General features: G+C 53.1%; 1 protein-coding gene across 3 annotated transcripts in view; it reads left to right on the plus strand.

Annotated features, from left to right (window-relative positions):
* The window catches only part of SPTBN2 (spectrin beta, non-erythrocytic 2), a 45,799-nt gene extending 32,906 nt beyond the window's left edge, over positions 1 to 12,893 (plus strand). For all 3 annotated transcript variants that reach the window (XM_064364700.1, XM_012436960.3, XM_064364701.1), the window contains 17 exons: positions 1,324 to 1,548; positions 1,806 to 1,895; positions 2,214 to 2,474; positions 2,574 to 2,704; positions 2,933 to 3,137; positions 4,036 to 4,410; positions 5,438 to 5,682; positions 5,777 to 5,915; positions 6,514 to 6,598; positions 6,845 to 7,041; positions 7,373 to 7,515; positions 7,604 to 7,679; positions 7,765 to 7,815; positions 8,041 to 8,261; positions 8,520 to 8,693; positions 9,249 to 9,291; positions 9,592 to 12,893. In XM_064364700.1, coding sequence (XP_064220770.1) covers positions 1,324 to 1,548; positions 1,806 to 1,895; positions 2,214 to 2,474; positions 2,574 to 2,704; positions 2,933 to 3,137; positions 4,036 to 4,410; positions 5,438 to 5,682; positions 5,777 to 5,915; positions 6,514 to 6,598; positions 6,845 to 7,041; positions 7,373 to 7,515; positions 7,604 to 7,679; positions 7,765 to 7,815; positions 8,041 to 8,261; positions 8,520 to 8,693; positions 9,249 to 9,291; positions 9,592 to 9,825 — 2,895 coding nt within the window. In that variant the 3' untranslated portion in view covers positions 9,826 to 12,893. The remainder of the gene's footprint in view (positions 1 to 1,323; positions 1,549 to 1,805; positions 1,896 to 2,213; positions 2,475 to 2,573; positions 2,705 to 2,932; positions 3,138 to 4,035; positions 4,411 to 5,437; positions 5,683 to 5,776; positions 5,916 to 6,513; positions 6,599 to 6,844; positions 7,042 to 7,372; positions 7,516 to 7,603; positions 7,680 to 7,764; positions 7,816 to 8,040; positions 8,262 to 8,519; positions 8,694 to 9,248; positions 9,292 to 9,591) is intronic.
* Positions 12,894 to 18,141: the final 5,248 nt, after the last annotated feature.

Consider the following 18,141-nt stretch of genomic DNA (forward strand, 5'->3'; position numbering starts at 1 on the left):
AGAAGATTGCTTGAGACTGGGAAGTCGCAGCTGCAGTGGGCCATGATGGTGCCACTGCACTCCAGCCTAGGGGGCAGAACAAGACTTGTCTCAAAAAATTTTTAAAAAAAGAGGTATGGCTGTGGTCCAATAAAAACTTTATTATAAAGATAGGCAGTGAGCTGGACTTGCTGGTCCCTGCTCTAAAGAATATAGAATTGGGGCCGTGCACAGTGGCTCACGCCTGTAATCCCAGCACTTTGGGAGGCCGAGGTGGGCGGATCATGAGGTTAAAAGATCGAGACCATCCTGGCCAACATGGTGAAACCCCATCTCTACTAAAACTACAAAAATTAGCTGGGTGTGGTGGCACGTGTCTGTAGTCCCAGCTACTCGGGAGGCTGAGGTGGAAGAATTGCTTGAACCCGGAATGCAGAGGTTGCAGTGAGTCGAGACTGCACCACTGCGCTCCAGCCTGGCAACAGAGCAAGACTCTGTGTCAAAAAAAAAAAAAAAGAAAAAGAAAAAAAAAATACAGAAAAGGAAGTGTAGGGAGAGCTGCTACCTGTGGGACCAAGGAGTCCCCCAGGAAGTAGCAAAATGGCTGAGTCTTAGACCTCCTCAGAGAGGGTAGAGACCCACTGAATGGCCTGGAAATTTTCTGGGGTGTCACAGGCCAGAGCAGGTCTGAAACCAGCAAGCCAAGGCTGGCCAGCAGGAAGTGGCCACTGGAGTGCAGCAAAACTTGCCAGAGAGTGACAGCCACCAGATCTCTTGCACACTGTGGACAGTTGAGCTGTAGGAGGAAGAAAAGGACGCTGGAAGGGTGGAACGCCCCTCATCCTCTAGGCACTGTGGTGTCCCTCCACCGCCCTCTGCTGACAAGGCCTAGCATTGCGCCCGCTGGCAAAGGAGGAATGTTTACAGGGACCAGTTCCTACATCTCTAAAGCAGGGCCACGATGGATTGGGGATGAGACCATCAATTGATAACAGGCACAGTTATCACACTACCATGGATTTTTTTATTTCAATCTTTTAGATTCGGGTGTGTGTGTGCAGGTTTGTTATAAGTGTATATTGTGTGATGCTGAGGTTTGGGGTACAATTGAACCCATCAACCAGGTAGGGAGCACAGTACTCAATAGGGATTTTTTCAATCCCTGCCCTTGGATTCTTGTGTATATAAAGTTCGAGATCCACTGATCCAGCCTATGAGGGGATGCTCTCCCTGGGGTGAGCCACAGCGCCAAGCAGCCACAGTGGGCTTGATAGAGACTGGTGTCTCTGCTCGGTGTGAAGGCGGAAATGCAGAGCTAACAGGCCCTTCCTCCTCGCGTTGCAGATGCTGGAGTGGGAGATGGCTGTGAGAGAGAAGGAGGTGGAGGCGATCCAGGCCCAGGCCAAAGCGCTGGCCCAGGAGGACCAGGGTGCAGGGGAGGTGGAGAGGACCTCGAGGGCCGTGGAGGAGAAGTTCAGGGCCTTGTGCCAGCCCATGCGGGAACGCTGCCAGCGTCTGCAGGCTTCTCGCGAGCAGCACCAGTTCCACCGGGACGTGGAAGATGAGATTGTGAGTCACTGAGGCCAAAGACAGCAAGCTTTCCAGCCTTCCTCCTGTATGCTGGGGAGATGCCAGCAGGGCTCTGTTCCCTCTACTCTTTGGCATTAACAATCTCCCCTCTAGGGAGACTTGGGGATGTCCCCCAGAACCAGAGATGACTGTTCCCTACACATGCGGCAGTAGCCCCAGGTGTCCCCACTCCCAGTCACCAGTTCCTGGTGCTCGCCTTGCCCTCTGGGCCTCCACTGACCCCCTTTCTCTTCCAGTTGTGGGTGACAGAGCGGCTGCCCATGGCCAGCTCCATGGAACATGGCAAGGACCTGCCCAGTGTCCAGCTTCTCATGAAGAAAAACCAGGTGAGGCAGAGGCTGAAGGCAAAAGAGAAGTTCCCAGCAGCCTCCCCAGACTTGGATGTGTGTTTTTTAAGACCAGGCCCCACCTCAATGTTGAGTGCAACCCTGGGCTTCAGTGGCTCTCTCTCCTCCCTCCTTGGGAGGGTGGGTCCTCTCAGTGGGAGAGAATGAGGGCCGAGGGGCATTACCATCGCATTCCTGGGCTAGGAGAGGAAGCGGAGGACCCAGGGAGGAGAGAGGCACAGGGGTGAAGCGTGATCTCTGGGAGCATGTGAGGCTGGGGAGGCCTTTCAGCATTTTCTCTTCTGTGGCTGTGGGCAGACTCTGCAAAAAGAGATTCAAGGCCATGAGCCCCGGATCGCGGACCTGAGGGAGCGGCAGCATGCGCTAGGTGCAGCCGCGGCAGGCCCAGAGCTGGCTGAGCTGCAGGAAATGTGGAAACGCCTGGGCCACGAGCTGGAACTTCGAGGGAAGCGACTTGAGGAGGCCCTGCGAGCCCAGCAGTTCTACCGTGATGCCGCTGAGGCAGAGGCCTGGATGGGTGAGCAGGAGTTGCACATGATGGGCCAGGAGAAGGCCAAGGTGAGGGCCAGGACAGAGCCCGGGGTGTGTGGCTAGTTCTGCCCTCCCCCTGACCCACTGCCTGATGTCACTGTCCCCTCCCACCGTCCCTTCCCCCAGGATGAGCTGAGTGCCCAGGCAGAGGTGAAGAAGCACCAGGTGCTGGAGCAAGCCCTGGCCGACTACGCGCAGACCATCCACCAGCTGGCGGCCAGCAGCCAGGACATGATTGACCGTGAGCACCCAGAGAGGTGGGTGCAGTGGCAGCCTGGCTCAGCCTTGGGGAGGAGCCGGCTGCAGAAACAGGAAGGTGCAGGGAATGTGGAGCCTTCAGTGCTGTGTGCACGGAGCCTTCTAGAAAGTTGGAGCTCAGGGATTGGGCAAGCTGTTGGGAAACTCGGACAGGGCTCCACAGAACAGGCCAGAGGTCAGAGCTACATCCCTTGAGTCCCATGGTGCCTCCCCAACTGTTCCTGCAGCACGCGGATATCAATCCGCCAAGCCCAGGTGGACAAGCTGTATGCTGGCCTGAAGGAGCTAGCGGGAGAGCGGCGGGAGCGCCTGCAGGAGCACCTCCGGCTGTGCCAGCTCCGCCGCGAGCTGGATGACCTGGAGCAGTGGATCCAGGAGCGAGAGGTGGTGGCGGCCTCCCACGAGTTGGGTCAGGACTATGAGCATGTAACTGTGAGTATAGGGAGGGCACCCAGCTCAGATCAACCATGGGAAGAGTGGAGGACCCACGGGGAGACTAGGACCTCATTTCAGGCAGAGCACTGGGGGGAACCGGGCAAGACCAGGCTGAGCAGGCACTGTCCTCCTGGTTTGGAAGTATGTGATTTGAAGAGGCCAGGCACGATGGCCACACAATGGCTCACACCTGTAATACTAGCACTTTGGGAGGCCGAGGTGGGAGGATTGCTTGAGTCCAGGAGCTCAAGACCAGCCTGTAAAACATAGTGAGACCCCATCTCTACAAAAAAATTTTTTCATTAGCCAAGCATGGCATTACATGCCTGTAGGCACACCTACTTGGGAGGCTGAGGTGGGAGGATCTCTTGAGCCTGGGGGTTCGACACTGCAGTGAGCGGTGCTCATGCCAGTGCACTTCAGCCTGGGCGACAGTGCAAGACCCCCTCTCTAAATATATATATGCACACACAATTTGAAGAATTGTACAGAAAGGAGACATGAAGCTGAGCTGCGGCAAGGGCAAATAGGAAATTATCACTCAAGTTTTTTCACCAGAATTCAACAAAACAGGGTGTGATCCCCGCCACAGTTCAGGGGCTTGGACGCTCAGCAGTACAGAAATATGGACCATAGTTAAGGTATCCATGTCTGAGGCCTAAGGGTCCCAAGCACCTCAAAACACCTTTGCTGGGGGTGGAGGGAGTCCATCAAATGCAGGGTCAGTGGGAAGCAGCTGCACCTGCTCCTTGACCCCAGGGAAGAAACCCGTCCTGCCCCCATGGCCAGGGGAGAGAGGTGGGTTCTGAGTTTGGAGTAGAAGACTCGCTCCATCAGGCAGGGACCATATCCCCCAGCATCACGGCACGGTCTGTACATCTGCTTCCTCTACCAGATGCTCCGAGACAAATTCCGAGAGTTCTCCCGGGACACGAGCACCATTGGTCAGGAGCGTGTAGATAGTGCCAACGCTCTGGCCAATGGGCTCATTGCTGGGGGCCATGCCGCACGGGCCACTGTGGCCGAGTGGAAGGACAGTCTCAACGAGGCCTGGGCTGACCTGCTTGAGTTGCTGGACACACGGAGTCAGGTGCTGGCCGCGGCATACGAGCTGCAGCGCTTTCTGCACGGGGCACGCCAAGCCCTGGCGCGGGTGCAGCACAAGCAGCAGCAGCTTCCAGACGGGACTGGCCGTGACCTCAACGCCGCCGAGGCCCTGCAGCGCCGACACTGTGCCTACGAGCATGACATCCAGGCCCTCAACGCCCAGGTCTGACCCAAGCATGAGGAGGTGGGGAGGCTTAGAGGAGGCCATGGGGGAAATGCTGGGGAGGGTTCTCAAGAGCTAGGGCAATGCTTAGAAATGCTGGGAGGATGGCACCCTTTGGAGGGCTATTTCGAGATGAAGAAATTGCACCAAGAAAAATCTCTGGTTGGCCAGGCACAGTGGCTCATGCCTGTAATCCTAGCACTTTGGGAGGCCAAGGCGGGCAGATCACCTGAGGTTGGGAGTTCGGGATCAGCCTGACTAACATGGAAAAACCCCGTCTCTACTAAAAATACAAAATTAGCTGGGCATGGTGGCATATGCCTATAATCCCAGCTACTTGGGAGGCTGAGGCAGGAGAATCACTTGAACCCGGGAGGCAGAGGTTGCAGTGAGCCGAGATAGCACTATTGCACTCCAGCCTGGGCAACAAGAGTGAAACTCCATCTCCAAAAAAAAGAAAAAAAAGAACATCTCTGGCAGGGGACATCTAGTGTATTCACACTTTTAATGACAAGCTCCCTTGAGAGTGATGTCTTCGGGGTTCCCAGCAGCCAGGAGACTCTTCACGCTGCTCTGAATTTGCCTGTTGGTGCTTCCCAGGCTTGAGCTCTAGGCCCACACTCAATAAGCATGGATCCTTCCCTCAACCACCGAAACCCATCAGCCACCACCCCCAACCAACCTGGCCTGAATCCCCTCTTCAGGCTGTGTCTCGTTCTAGCAATCTCCAAGGTCCTTCACATCCTAGACAGCTTCTGAAAAGTTCAACTGGCCAATGGCCCTTTTCCAGACCCTCCCCCCAGTTAAACCCAGGTGCCCAGAAGAGACCTGACGGGGTAGAGTGTGTCCAGGCACCTGCCTTCATCTTTCCCTGCACACCCACCCTCTGGCTCCTCCCCCTGCCTCTTTGGCTGTGAGGCAGGCAGGAGGTGAGAGCAGCAGCCAGAACTGAGCCAGGACTGAGCCAGGACTGAGGCAGCTCCTTGGAGTCCCCCGCACTGCCTGACTCTGACCCTGGGCCCTGCAGGTCCAGCAGGTGCAGGATGACGGCCACCGGCTCCAGAAGGCCTACGCTGGAGACAAGGCCGAGGAGATCGGCCGCCACATGCAGGCCGTAGCGGAGGCCTGGGCCCAGCTTCAGGGAAGCTCTGCCGCCCGCCGGCAGCTGCTGCTGGACACCACGGACAAGTTCCGCTTCTTCAAGGCTGTGCGGGAACTGATGCTCTGGATGGATGGGGTCAACCTGCAGATGGATGCCCAGGAGCGGCCCCGGTGAGAAGCCCAGGACCCGAGGCCTCCGTGGGTGTGTGGCTGGGCGGTGATGGGGCTATGGGCAGTGGGTGATGCTGTTTCTGCCTTCCCCTAGGGATGTGTCCTCTGCGGATCTAGTCATCAAGAACCAGCAAGGCATCAAGGCAGAGATAGAGGCCCGGGCGGATCGCTTCTCCTCCTGCATCAACATGGGGAAGGAGCTGCTGGCCAGGAGCCACTATGCAGCCGAGGAGGTGGGTGAGGCCTGGGCGGCTGGGCCATCCTCACTGTAAAGCGCTGAACACTGACTTCTTGGCGGCTTTCTGCTTCCTCTCATTCTCTCTTTGCAAGAAATCTTTCATTCTCTCCCCTCAGTGCTGTTCAGGGGTTTCCCACATTCTGGAAATCTCTCCCCAGATCCGGCAGCTTCTTGACATTAGAAATCACTGGTTCTGGGGTGGGTGCAGTGGCTCACGCCTATAATCCCAGCACTTTGGGAGGCCTAGGCAGGTGGATCACCTGAGGTCAGGAGTTTGAGATCAGCCTAGCCAACATGGTGAAACCCCATCTCTACTAAAAGTACAAAATTTAGCTGGGCGTGGTGGTGGGCACTTGTAATTCCAGCTACTCAGGAGGCTTAGGCAGGAGAATCGCTTGCGCCCAGGAAGCAGAGGTTGCAGTGAGCTGAGATTATGCCATCGCACTCCAGCTTGGGCGACAAGAGGGAAACTCTGTCTCAAAAAAAGAAAGAAAGAAAAAGAAAAAAGAAATCGCTTATCCTCCTGAATGACTCCCCAGGGGCCCTGGAAAGACCTCACATCCTGTGCTAACTCACATCTCTGCCCCGTCCAGATCTCAGAGAAGCTGTCTCAGCTACAGGCACGGCGCCAGGAGACAGCTGAGAAGTGGCAGGAGAAGATGGACTGGCTTCAGCTGGGTGAGCCGCTGAGGGGGCCCCAGGCCCTGTGGGGAATGGGGGGCATTCTGCACCCTGTGGTTTCCAGAGTAGGTGAGACCAGGAAGCCTGGGTGTGGAACTCACAATGCTCAACCTTGGCGATGCCTGGCACAGCTCTGGAGCAGTAGCTTTCTCTGTGTCCCTGTTCTTGAGGTTGCCATGGCCACTGTGCCCTGCCTGTGCCCACTCTGACCCACCATCTTCCTGTGACCCCTGATCCTGCCAGTTTTGGAGGTGCTCGTGTTTGGAAGAGACGCAGGGATGGCAGAGGCCTGGCTGTGCAGCCAGGAGCCGCTGGTGCGCAGCGCTGAGCTGGGTTGCACGGTCGATGAAGTGGAGAGCCTCATCAAGCGGCACGAGGCCTTCCAGAAGTCGGCAGTGGCCTGGGAGGAGCGATTCAGTGCGCTGGAGAAGCTTACCGCAGTGAGGGACACAGGACCCCAGATGCCCACCCCAACCCACTCCCGCAACCCATGCTTGCTCCTGCTTGGAGAAGACACGTCTTCTTCTCCCGCTGCCCCAGCAGCCCCCAGCTGTGAGCTGAGAGTGCCGTTGTCCCCACACCTTTAGGAGGCGTAGTTCCCCTGGGTGATGCTGAGACACCCTCTCCCGCTTTCTTATCCCCACCATTTTTTGAGTTCTGTTCTCCTTTTATCATATTTCATCAAATGCGAGTTGAGACTTCAGCTCTCCCTGTCTCCCTGGCCCTCTTACATGAGACCTTCTACATGCTGAATGCAGCATTTTTTGACAGCTAGAGGAGCGGGAGAAGGAGCGAAAGAGAAAGAGGGAGGAGGAGGAGCGGAGGAAACAGCCGCCTGCTCCCGAACCCACAGCCAGTGTGCCTCCGGGGAACCTGGTGGGCAGCCACACAGCTCCTGACACCACCTGGGATGGGTGAGAGCCAGGACGCCTGGGGTAGGAGGAGGAGGCTGAGCCCAAGCCACCCAGGGACTAATGACTCTGTTGATTTTGGTCATCCCAGAACCCAGCCGCGACCGCCGCCATCCACGCAAGCACCCAGTGTAAATGGAGTCTGCACAGATGCAGAGTCCTCACAGGTGACCCCACTGTCCCCCTGTGCCCCCATCAGAGCCAGAGCCACCCTACCACCACGCATCCTCTCACAGGTTCTTGTCCTTGCAGCCCCTGCTGGGACAACAGAGACTTGAGCAGAGCAGCTTCCCTGAAGGGCCGGTGAGTTCCCCTGCAAGTGTGGGTGTCATTTACTGGGAGGCAAAGGGACCAAAAGGGGTGGTGAGCTGGGGTGGGGGAGTACTGGGGATGGGATGGGAGAGGGCAGAGGCTCACAGGCAGCTTGGGGGCAGGAAGACCAACTCCTGGACACGGAGCTAGCTTCCTGGTACCCAGGTTAGGGATCTTGCGTCCCATCCTTTGACACTGACACTGATCTTCCCCCAGGGACCTGGTCCAGAGGACGAAGCCAATGGGCCCCGGGGAGAGAGGCAGACCCGGACTCGGGGCCCAGCCCCGCCTACGATACCCCAGAGCAGGTCCACCGAGTCAGCCCACGCTGCCACCCTGCCGCCTAGAGCCCCGGAGCCGTCTGCCCAGGAGCAGATGGAGGGGGTGCTGTGCCGCAAGCAGGAGATGGAGGCCTTCGGGAAGAAGGCTGCCAACAGGTACCGCTTCTCCGGAGCCTGGCCTCTGAGGGGACTTCCCCAGAACCTCTGCCCAGGTAGAGGGAGGGATGCCCTTTAGAGTATGTCTTCTGGGCCAGGTGTAGGACTTGCGATCAGAGCAGGACCTTAGGGGAGGACCAGAGGGTGTGAAGACCATGGGCCTAAAGGTGGGAGCAGAACTGGAAGTTCTAGGACACCCAAGAGGGCCCCAGGTTGCAGGTGCCACCAAGGCCAGCCAGTCAGCACCATGTCCTGCAGGTCCTGGCAGAATGTGTACTGTGTCCTGCGGCGTGGGAGCCTTGGGTTTTACAAGGATGCCAAGGCAGCCAGCGCGGGAGTGCCATACCACGGAGAAGTGCCTGTCAGCCTGGCCAGGGCCCAGGGCAGCGTCGCCTCTGATTACCGAAAGCGTAAACACGTCTTCAAGCTGGGGTAGGAACAGGGGACGGTTCTCTCGGGATGGGGAGGGGAGTTGGGAGTGAACACAGATGAGCCATAAGTTAGTTCTGGAGGGAGGGGTGTTCCCATAAGGAGCCCCTGAGTGGAGTAACCAGGCCAGCCACTTGGAGATGGTGTAGATGAGGGAGGGGGAATTCTGGTTGTTTCCCCACCAAGGGGAGCGGGAGAACCAAGACCCAGTCCTGATGGCTGATGACGTCAAGGTGAAAAATTACCCAGGGTGGGAAATCCAAAAGCAGGGACGTGGCAGGACCTCCAGGGGCCTGTCCCTGCCTCCAGCAAGCAGCCGGAGCAGGAGGCCCAGGCTGGGGCAGAAGTGAGCTCCCCGCACCTCTGTGGCCAGTCGGAAAGGATGTGCTTCTGCACAGTCCGGGGAGCCTGGAGAATGTGCAGAGCGTGTCTGATCCAGCTCTGAGGGCTGCAACCAGATGCCTCAGCCCAGTGTTGGGTCATGATTGCGCGCTCACCAGCAGCGACTTGGCAGACCTGGAATCTCAGCTCTGCCCTGTGGCCTCTCTCTCCCAACAGCTTACAGGATGGAAAAGAGTATTTATTCCAGGCCAAGGATGAGGTGAGCTGTCCTCTGTGATCCTCTCTGCCCGTGCCATTCCAGAACCTTCCAGCTGCAGACTTCCCTTCCTTCCCTGTCCTCCCTCTTTTTCCTGGTCTCATCCTTTGTGGTAAGACAGCGTGCTAACCGGATGTGTGTGATGGCCACACCAGGCCGCACTCCCTGTCTAAGCCGGCCGCGTTCTCCTAATGGCATGAAACAGCTCGCTTTCTCTTCCTCCTCTTACACTTCCCTGCTGTCCACTGCGGCTACCCCAGCACAGCGTCCTTGAAGCTGACCGAGGGTCTCTCCGTCCTGCAGGCAGAGATGAGCTCGTGGCTACGGGTGGTGAACACAGCCATTGCCACTGCGTCTTCTGCCTCTGGAGAGCCCGAAGAGCCGGTGGTGCCCAGTGCCCCCCGGGGCATGACCCGGGCCATGACCATGCCCCCAGTGTCACCTGTCGGGGCTGAGGGGCCTGTTGTGCTCCGCAGCAAGGATGGCAGAGAACGAGAGCGAGAAAAACGCTTCAGCTTCTTCAAGAAGAACAAGTAGTCGGCAGGGCAAGGTCCTAGGCCAGCTCCCTCCCTCTGTTCAGGAAACTGCCAGAGACCGTTGACAGGGACCACCCTCTTGTCAGGACAACTGCCTGCTGCTAGGGTCTGTTGCCAAGGTCAGCCCATCACCAGGAACTGTCACTGGGGACAAGTCCACGTTCCCAAGGGCAGCCCTTTTCTTCTGCTGTTTAATTCCAGACTGGTGGTGGAACCCAGGCAACCCCCCTCCCACCCCCGCCAACTTCTCCCTTCTTGCCCCTGCCTTGTGCCTCTGTCCCTCACCACGGTGGGGACAGTGCTGCACCCTCAACATAGGCCATGTGGGGAGTGGCTGCCCCACCTCAGGGTCATTCTCCCGCCACAGGGAGGGCATGAGCCTTCTGCCTTCTGGTTCCTGCCCCTGGGACCAGCCAGGAACCTCTCAGAGATGAAGCAGGCCCTGGGGGTAGGAGCGCCAGATGACACTCAGAGGTGCAGCAGCCCTCCCTCCCCAACCCCACCCTCTGACTCCAGCTGCCACTCCATCTCCAGCTGCTCTCAGTGGCTTCCAAGGTGTGTTGTTTAGGGACAGCCACCGCCTTGAGTCTGGCCAAGGAGGTGATTAAACAGCTCGGCTTCTCTCACTGCCTCTGGGTTTTTTTGCTTTCCTGACCACAGCCTCTCTGCCCGAGCCTATGTCCTCGCCTTTGGTTCTGGTCTCCTGCATCTTGTTTCCACTCTGCCCCAGCCTCCAAGCTCTTGAAGAGAGCTTCCCTGACTCAGTCTCATTTCCCTGTGACAGTGACCTCCAGTGTGCTGGGTTGACCAATGCCAAGCCTCTTTTTAGACCAAAGTAGTTCACCATGGGTTGGGATGATGTCAACAAGCAGTATTCATGTTGAAAAGCAATGGGGGACTCCTGGCCTGGTGAACGGTTTTCTTCATCCATAATTCTCTAAACTGTCTTCAGATTGGAAGACTGGGAAGCACTGTTCCAGCCTCCAGCTAGTCTCAGCTACTGCTCAGCCCAGAGTTGGAAAGTTGAGTACACAGCAGGGGGGTTACTGCCCCTACTTGCTATCTGCTCTCCAGTAGATCAAGGGAGCTCAGACAGGGATCAGAGAAGTGGCAGGTTCCGATAAACTGACCAACAGAATGAAGCCACCCTGGGAAGCCATTTGGTTACTTTACAGCCCAGGTGTGTAAATACACACACAGAGGAGAAAAAAAATATATATATATATAAAACATATATATATATATATATATATATAATTTTTTTTAAGACAGAGTCTCGCTCTGTCTGCCAAGCTGGAGTGCAGTGGCGTAATCACAGCTCAATGCAGTCTGAACTTCTGGGGCTCAAGCAATCCTCCCACCTTAGCCTCCTGAGTAGCCTGAACCACAGGCACATGCCACCAAACCCGACTAATTATTTTTATTTTTTGTAGAGACAGGGGTCTCACTGTTGTTGTCCAGGCTGGTCTCAAATTCCTGGGGCCAAGTGATTCTCCCACCTTGGCCTTTCAAACTGTTGGGATTACAGGCATGAGCCACCATGCCCAGCTGAGACTGTCTTCCAGATCTGGTGAAGTACTTAGAAAGGAGCAGGTGGCTTCTCTTTTGTCTCTGGCTTGGCAATTGGAGGTTTCAGGGCAGGGTTTGTCTCCAGATGTTGATGGAAGTGACCAGTCCTTGGTGGCCTCCTACCGGAAAAGTTGTGTTCTTCCATGGTTTCCTCTACACATAGACAACCGTTTTGCCAGGAAAGCAGCCCCATCTTTAGTGTCATTGACCACGGGCCTGTCATCAGTCATGACAAAGAGTTGGGGGTGTGCAGGCCCAGAACTACATAGCACAGCCCAGAGTGGGTTCCAAACTTGACATCCAGTAGACCAGAACACCTGCAGGATAATCTCCCCCTTACTATGGGTAGATTTACTGTTTCACAACCAACAGGTGGATACATGTAACTAGAACAATCTATCATGGGAATAAGTGGAATAATCCATCAGCACTACACAGGCATCTTCTCTTCATGTACACCTGTAAAATCTCCACTGTTTGAAGAGACAGTCATACCTTGGGGCGGGTGCTCAGGGAATCTAGGTATTTGCACTCAAAGGTGGCAAGCCTGAGGAGTTGAAGGGAAACAATAATTGGAAATGTTAGAAAGAAATGTATATGGAGAAATTAATGGAGAAATGATCATTTTAACGTGACTTGTAAGTGTAAATAGGGCAGCCAGTTGAAGCAGTCTCGCAGAAGGCGGGCATTGTGAACAGGTGAGACAAGGCTCCAAGCAGTATCTGCATACGCGAGACAGCTGAAGCACTTTACAGCATGATTCCTTAAGGACAGAACATAGAAGAAAGTAAGCGCAGGGTCAGGAAGTAAGTCAGAAAACACCTTCAGCTGTGAGCAGAAAGGAACAAGAAAGAAAAAGCTCCAGGAAAGACAACAGGATGGAATGGGGCGGTGAGGGGTATGAGACAAGTTACACACAAAAATGCAATGAATGCGGAGAGGTGGCCGGGCACGGTGGCTCACACCTGTAATCCCAGGGCTTTGGGAAGCTGAGGTGAGTGGGTCACTTGAGCTCATGAGTTCAAGACCAGCCTGGGCAACATGGTGAAACCCCGTCTCTACGAAAATGAGCCAGGCATGGCACTACATGCCTGTAGTCCCAGCTACCTGTGAGGTTGAGGCAGGAGAACTGCTTGAACCTGGGACACAGAGGTTACAGTGAGCCAAGATCATGCCACCGCACTCTAGCTTGGGCAATAAAGTGAGACCCTGTCTCAAAAAAAAAAAAAGAATTACGTAGAGAAAAATATATTTGCATTCTTACTTAACATTACCTACAAGAGTGGACTTTAGGTCTATGCTGTCCAAAGCCGCAGCCACCAGCCATGAGTGGCTACTGAGATGTAGCCAAACCAAGTGTGCCATGACTGTAAAACACCAGCTGTCAAGCATGGAAGAGACAACAACTTTAAATATCTCAATGTTTATATTAATTATGTGTTGAAATAATATTTTAGATATATTGGGTTTCAAAAGTATCATTAAAGTGAATTTCAACTATTTTGTTTACTTTTCTCATGTGCTTGCTGGAAATTTTAAAATTATATATGTAGCTTGCATTGTAAGCTACTGCTTACAATTGGACAGCACTGCTCTAAATGAGCTCCAGATCTAAATGCAAAAGGTAAAAAACATAATGTTAATAGGCTGGGCTAGGTGGCTAATGCCTGTGGTCCCAGCACTTTGGGAGGCCAAGGCAGGCAGATCACCTGAGGTCAGGAGTTCAAGACCAGCCTAGCAACATGGTGAAATCCTGTCTCTACTAAGAATCCAAAAATTAGCCAGGCATGGTGGCACATACCTGTAGTCCCAGCTACTCAGGAGGCTGAGGCAGGAGAATCACTTGAACCCGGGAGGTGGAAGTTGCAGTGAGCTGAGATCACGCCACTGCACTCCAGCCTAGACAACAACAGTGAAACTCCGTCTCAAAAACAAAAACATAATAGAATAAAATGTTGGATAATATCTTGTGACTAGCGGGGGCTACAAAAGAACATCTTATACAAAAGTTCAAAAGCAAGCCAGGTACAGTGGCTCATACCTATAATCCCAGCACTTTGGGAGGTGAGACAGAGGATCACAAGCTCAGAAATTCAAGACCAGCCTAGGCAACACAGCAAAACCCTGTTTCTACAGAAAAAAAAATTTTTAAATTAGCCGGGCATAGTGGCACCCACCTGTAGTCCCAGCTACTTGGGAGGCTGAGGAGGAAGGATTGCTTGAGCCCAAGAAGTTGAGGCTGTAGTGAGCCATGACCACACCCCACTGCCTGGCAACAGGCTATTTCAAAAAAAAAAAAAATTCAAAAGCACAGCTTTAAGATAGAAATTAATTTCATTGCCTACAAAATAAGGATTTCTGTTCAATGAGGGACACCATGGACAAAGTTAATAATTAGTGGAATGAGATATGATATTTGAGACCAGTAAAAGATTAATATCTAGAATATACAAAAAAGCCCTAAAAATCAACAACAAAAAGGATCCTGCAACCTGAAAACAACAATGGGCAAAAGATATGAACAGGAAATTTACAGAAGCACAAATCTGAAAATTCAAGAGGCCACCTGTAACCCTAGTATACTGGAAGGCTGAAGTGGGAGGATCACTTGGGGCTAGGTGTACGACTAGCCCAGGCAACATAGTGAGACCTTGTCTCTACCAAAAACAAACAAAAAAATTATCTGGGCATATAATCCTAGCTACTTGGGAGGCTGAGGGCTGTGGGCTTCAGCATCCTCAAGCAGGAGGATCATTTGAGCCCAGGAGCTCAAGGCTACAGTAAGCTATGATTGTGCCACTGCACTCCAGCCTGCATGACAGAGCAAGACCTTTTCTAAAAAAAAAAAAAAAAAAAGGCCAGGTGTGGTGGCTCACGCCTGTAAGTAACCCCAGCAATTTGGGAGGCCAAAGTGGGTGGATCACCTAAAGTCAAGAGTTTGAGACCAGCCTGACCAATATGGTGAAACCCCGTCTCTACTAAAAATACAAAAAATTAGCTGGGCATGGTGGTGCATGCCTGTAATCCCAGCTACATGGGAGGTAGAGGCAGGAGAATTGCTTGAACCCAGGAGGCAGAGGTTACTGTGAGCTGAGATAGCGCTATTGCACTCCAGCCTGGGTAACAAGAGCGAAACTCCTTCTCAAAAAACAAAAATTAGCCAGGCATGGTGACGCACACCTGTAATCCCAGCTACTCAGGAGGCTGAGACAGAAGAATTGCTTGAACTCAGGAAGCGGAGGTTGCAATGAGCTGAGATCACGCAAGACTCCATCTTATAAAAAAAAAAAGAGAGAGAGAGAGAGAGACAAGAACAAGAAGGGATGCTTAAAATCATTAGTGACCAGAGAAACACAAATTAAAGCAACAATGAAATATCACTTTATTAGACTGACAAAAATTAGAAAAGTGGATATGTCAATCATTGGCAGGGATGTAGAGATACAAGGCCCCTCATGTACTGCAAGTGGGAGAGTATGCTAGTGCGGCTTTTCCAATTTGTGCTACTTAGACAGGTTTCTTTTCTTTTCTTTTCTTTTTTGATAGTCTCTCTCTGTCACCCCAGCTGGCATGCAATGGCGTGTTCTCAGCTCACTGCAACCTCTGCTTCCTAGGTTCAAGCGATTCTCCTGCCTCAGCCTCCTGAGTATCTGGGACTACAGGCGCACGCCACCACACCCGGATAATTTTTGTATTTTTAGTAGAGACAGGATTTCACCACGTTGGCCAGGATGGTCTGGAACTCCTGACCTTGTGATCCGCCCACCTTGGCAGCCCAAAGTGTTGGGATTACTGGTGTGAGCCACAGCACCTGGCCTAGACAGGTGAGTTCTATATATACTCTATGACCCAGCAATTCCACCTCTGGGTTTACATCCCCCCAAATTCTCAAACAGAATTAGGGCACATAGTTAAGCATGTTCATTGCAGCCTTGTTTATTTATTTATTTATTTATTTTGAGATGGAGTATCTCTCTGTCACCCAGGCTGGGGTGCAATGGCACGGTCTCGGCTCACTGTATCCTCCACCTCTCAGGTTCAAGCGATTTTCCTGCCTCAGCCTCCCACGTAGCTGGGATTACAGGTGCCCTCCACCATGCCCAGCTAATTTTTGTGTTTTTAGTAGAGACCAGGTTTCACCATGTTGGCCAGGCTAGTCTCAAACTCCTGACCACATGATCTGCCTGCCTCTACCTCCCAAAGTGCTGGGATTACAGGCGTGAGCCACTGCGCCTGGCCACAGCCTTATTTATAATGACAGAGGGCTGGAAGCAAGCTGAGTGCCCTATGCCCAGAGATGAGCAGGTACAATATGTGATTGTACACCACAGAGTACTGCGTTACTCACTAGTTAGCTATCGTGAAGCAACATAGCCCTTAGTGGAAAAACAGTAAGGGACACTATTTACATAATTTATGCAAATATACCATGTTTAAGTCCAGATTAGAAGAAATCAACTGTAAAAAGACATTTGTAACAATCCAGGAGAAATTTGAGCATAAACATTAGATGATATTAACATAGGATAGTGCTATTTTAAATTAGAAGCACATAGTAAGCCAGGTGCAGTGGCTCACACGTGTAATCCCAGCATTTTGTGAGGCTAAAGTGGAAACATCTTGAGCCCAGAAGTCTGGCAATATAATGAGACACCCCCATCTCTACAAAAAAATTTAAAAAATTAGTTGGATGGGGTGGCTCATGCCTGTGGTCCCAGCTGCTCCAGAGGCTGGGGTGGAAGGATCACTTGCACTCAGGAAGTCGAGGCTACAGTGAGCCATAATGGTGTCACTGAACTCCAGCCTGGGTGACAAAGTGACACTCTGACTCAAAAATGATAGTTAAGGGCCGGGCACAGTGGCTCACACCTGTAATCCCAGCACTGTGAGATGCCAAGGCGGGTGGATCGATTGAGGTCAGGAGTTCGACACCAGCCTGGCCAACATGGTGGAAACCCGTCTCTACTAAAAATACAAAAATTAGCCAGGTGTGGTGGTGCATGCCTGTAGTCCCAGCTACTTGGGAGGCTGAGGCAGGAAAATGGCTTGAACCCGGGAGGCGTACGTTACTGTAAGCTGAGAGCTCCCCACTGCCCTCCAGCCTGGGTGACACAGCAAGACTCTGTCTTTTAAAAAATAAAATAAAAAATAAAAATAAATAAAATTGGAAGGACAGTGCCTCTTCTGAAATGTCTGAGAAACAAAAAGAACTCAGGGAAAGAACATATTCAAGTAGCTGGGGTGGAAGAGGGCAGCCTCGGGAATGTGTGCCTGATAGTATCAGAGAAGCCGTTATGGAGCCACTACAATGGGGAATGGTGACTGACAAATCTCTCTGGCAGGCTCTACTAGAAGATAAACCCAATTCATCAACCTCCATAAACTGCTATGCTTTGTTCGAGGGTGACAGTGGGGAATCCGCCTAAGCTTTTTTTTTTTTTTTTTTTTTGATACTGAGTCTCGCTCTGTCACGCAGGGTGGTGTGCAGTGGCGCGATCTCGGCTCACTGCAACCTCTGCCTCCTGGGTTCCAACGATTCTCCTGCCTCAGACTCACAAGTAGCTGAGATTACAGGCGCGCACCACCACGCCAGACTAATTTTTTTTTTTTTTTTTTTTTTTTTTTGAGATGGAGTTTCGCTCTTGTTACCCAGGCTGAAGTGCAATGGCGCGATCTCGGCTCACCGCAACCTCCGCCTCATGGGTTCAGGCAATTCTCCCGCCTCAGCCTCCTGAGTAGCTGGGATTACAGGCACGCGCCACCATGCCCAGCTAATTTTTTGTATTTTTAGTAGAGACGGGGTTTCACCGTGTTGACCAGGATGGTCTCGATCTCCTGACCTCGTGATCCACCCGCCTCGGCCTCCCAAAGTGCTGAGATTACAGGCGTGAGCCACCGCTCCCCGCCAATTTTTGTATTTTTAGTAGAGACGGGTTTCACCATGTTGGCCAAGCTGGTCTTTAACTCCTGACCTCGTGATCCGCCCGCCTTGGCCTCCCAAAGTGCTGGGATTACAGTCGTGAGCCACCGCACCCGGCCCGTCTAAACTTCTTTTACCGCCAGGAGGTGCCCTTGGACCACAGCTGAATTTTGAATGCTCGAGTGTGACGGGAAACTCACAGTTACACGTAGATTTCCAGGTTGGTGTGGACGAGGAGACCCTCTCCCACCCCAAAACTGGGACCTCACTGGGCATCTCCACCAAGTATTCCTCCATTATGCTCACCACAGACCAGGACTGTGACGGACACACAATGAGAGAGAGAAAACCAGCCCACGGATACTCATGAGCAAACAAAACATGACTAAGCGTAGCCTGGGTAGCAATGCCAGGTTATCTTTCTGTCCCTTGGTTCTCAGTGTCCGTACCAATAAATAACACGTCTGCAATAAAAACTTTAATGTTTAAAGCTCTCCAAAACAATGACTAGTTTTGCTTAAAATGTGGCGCGCCTGTATTTCTGAAATGTTGCCCCAAGCTGCCACAGAGGCCGGCCAGCCAGCTACGAAAGCCCCTTTTTAGGGCACTCGGAGAGATTACCCTTTGTAATCAGCACCCCGTCCCCTCAGAGGGCCCAATAACGCGACCCATTGTGATGCCGAGTGACTCCCCCGGGCCTCCACTTCTCTAGGTAGTGGTCGCGTCCAGAGCTCTTCTGACGCAGGAGTGGCGACCACTTCCAGGGTAGTGATTGGCTGGCTGGGGCTGAAGGCGGGCTGACCTCCGCGAAGCGGCGTCGCCACCAGC

Source organism: Aotus nancymaae, unplaced genomic scaffold (assembly GCF_030222135.1).
Source record: "Aotus nancymaae isolate 86718 unplaced genomic scaffold, 86718_ANA_hifiasm-v0.15.2.pri h1tg000059l, whole genome shotgun sequence".
Lineage (NCBI taxonomy): Eukaryota > Metazoa > Chordata > Mammalia > Primates > Aotidae > Aotus > Aotus nancymaae.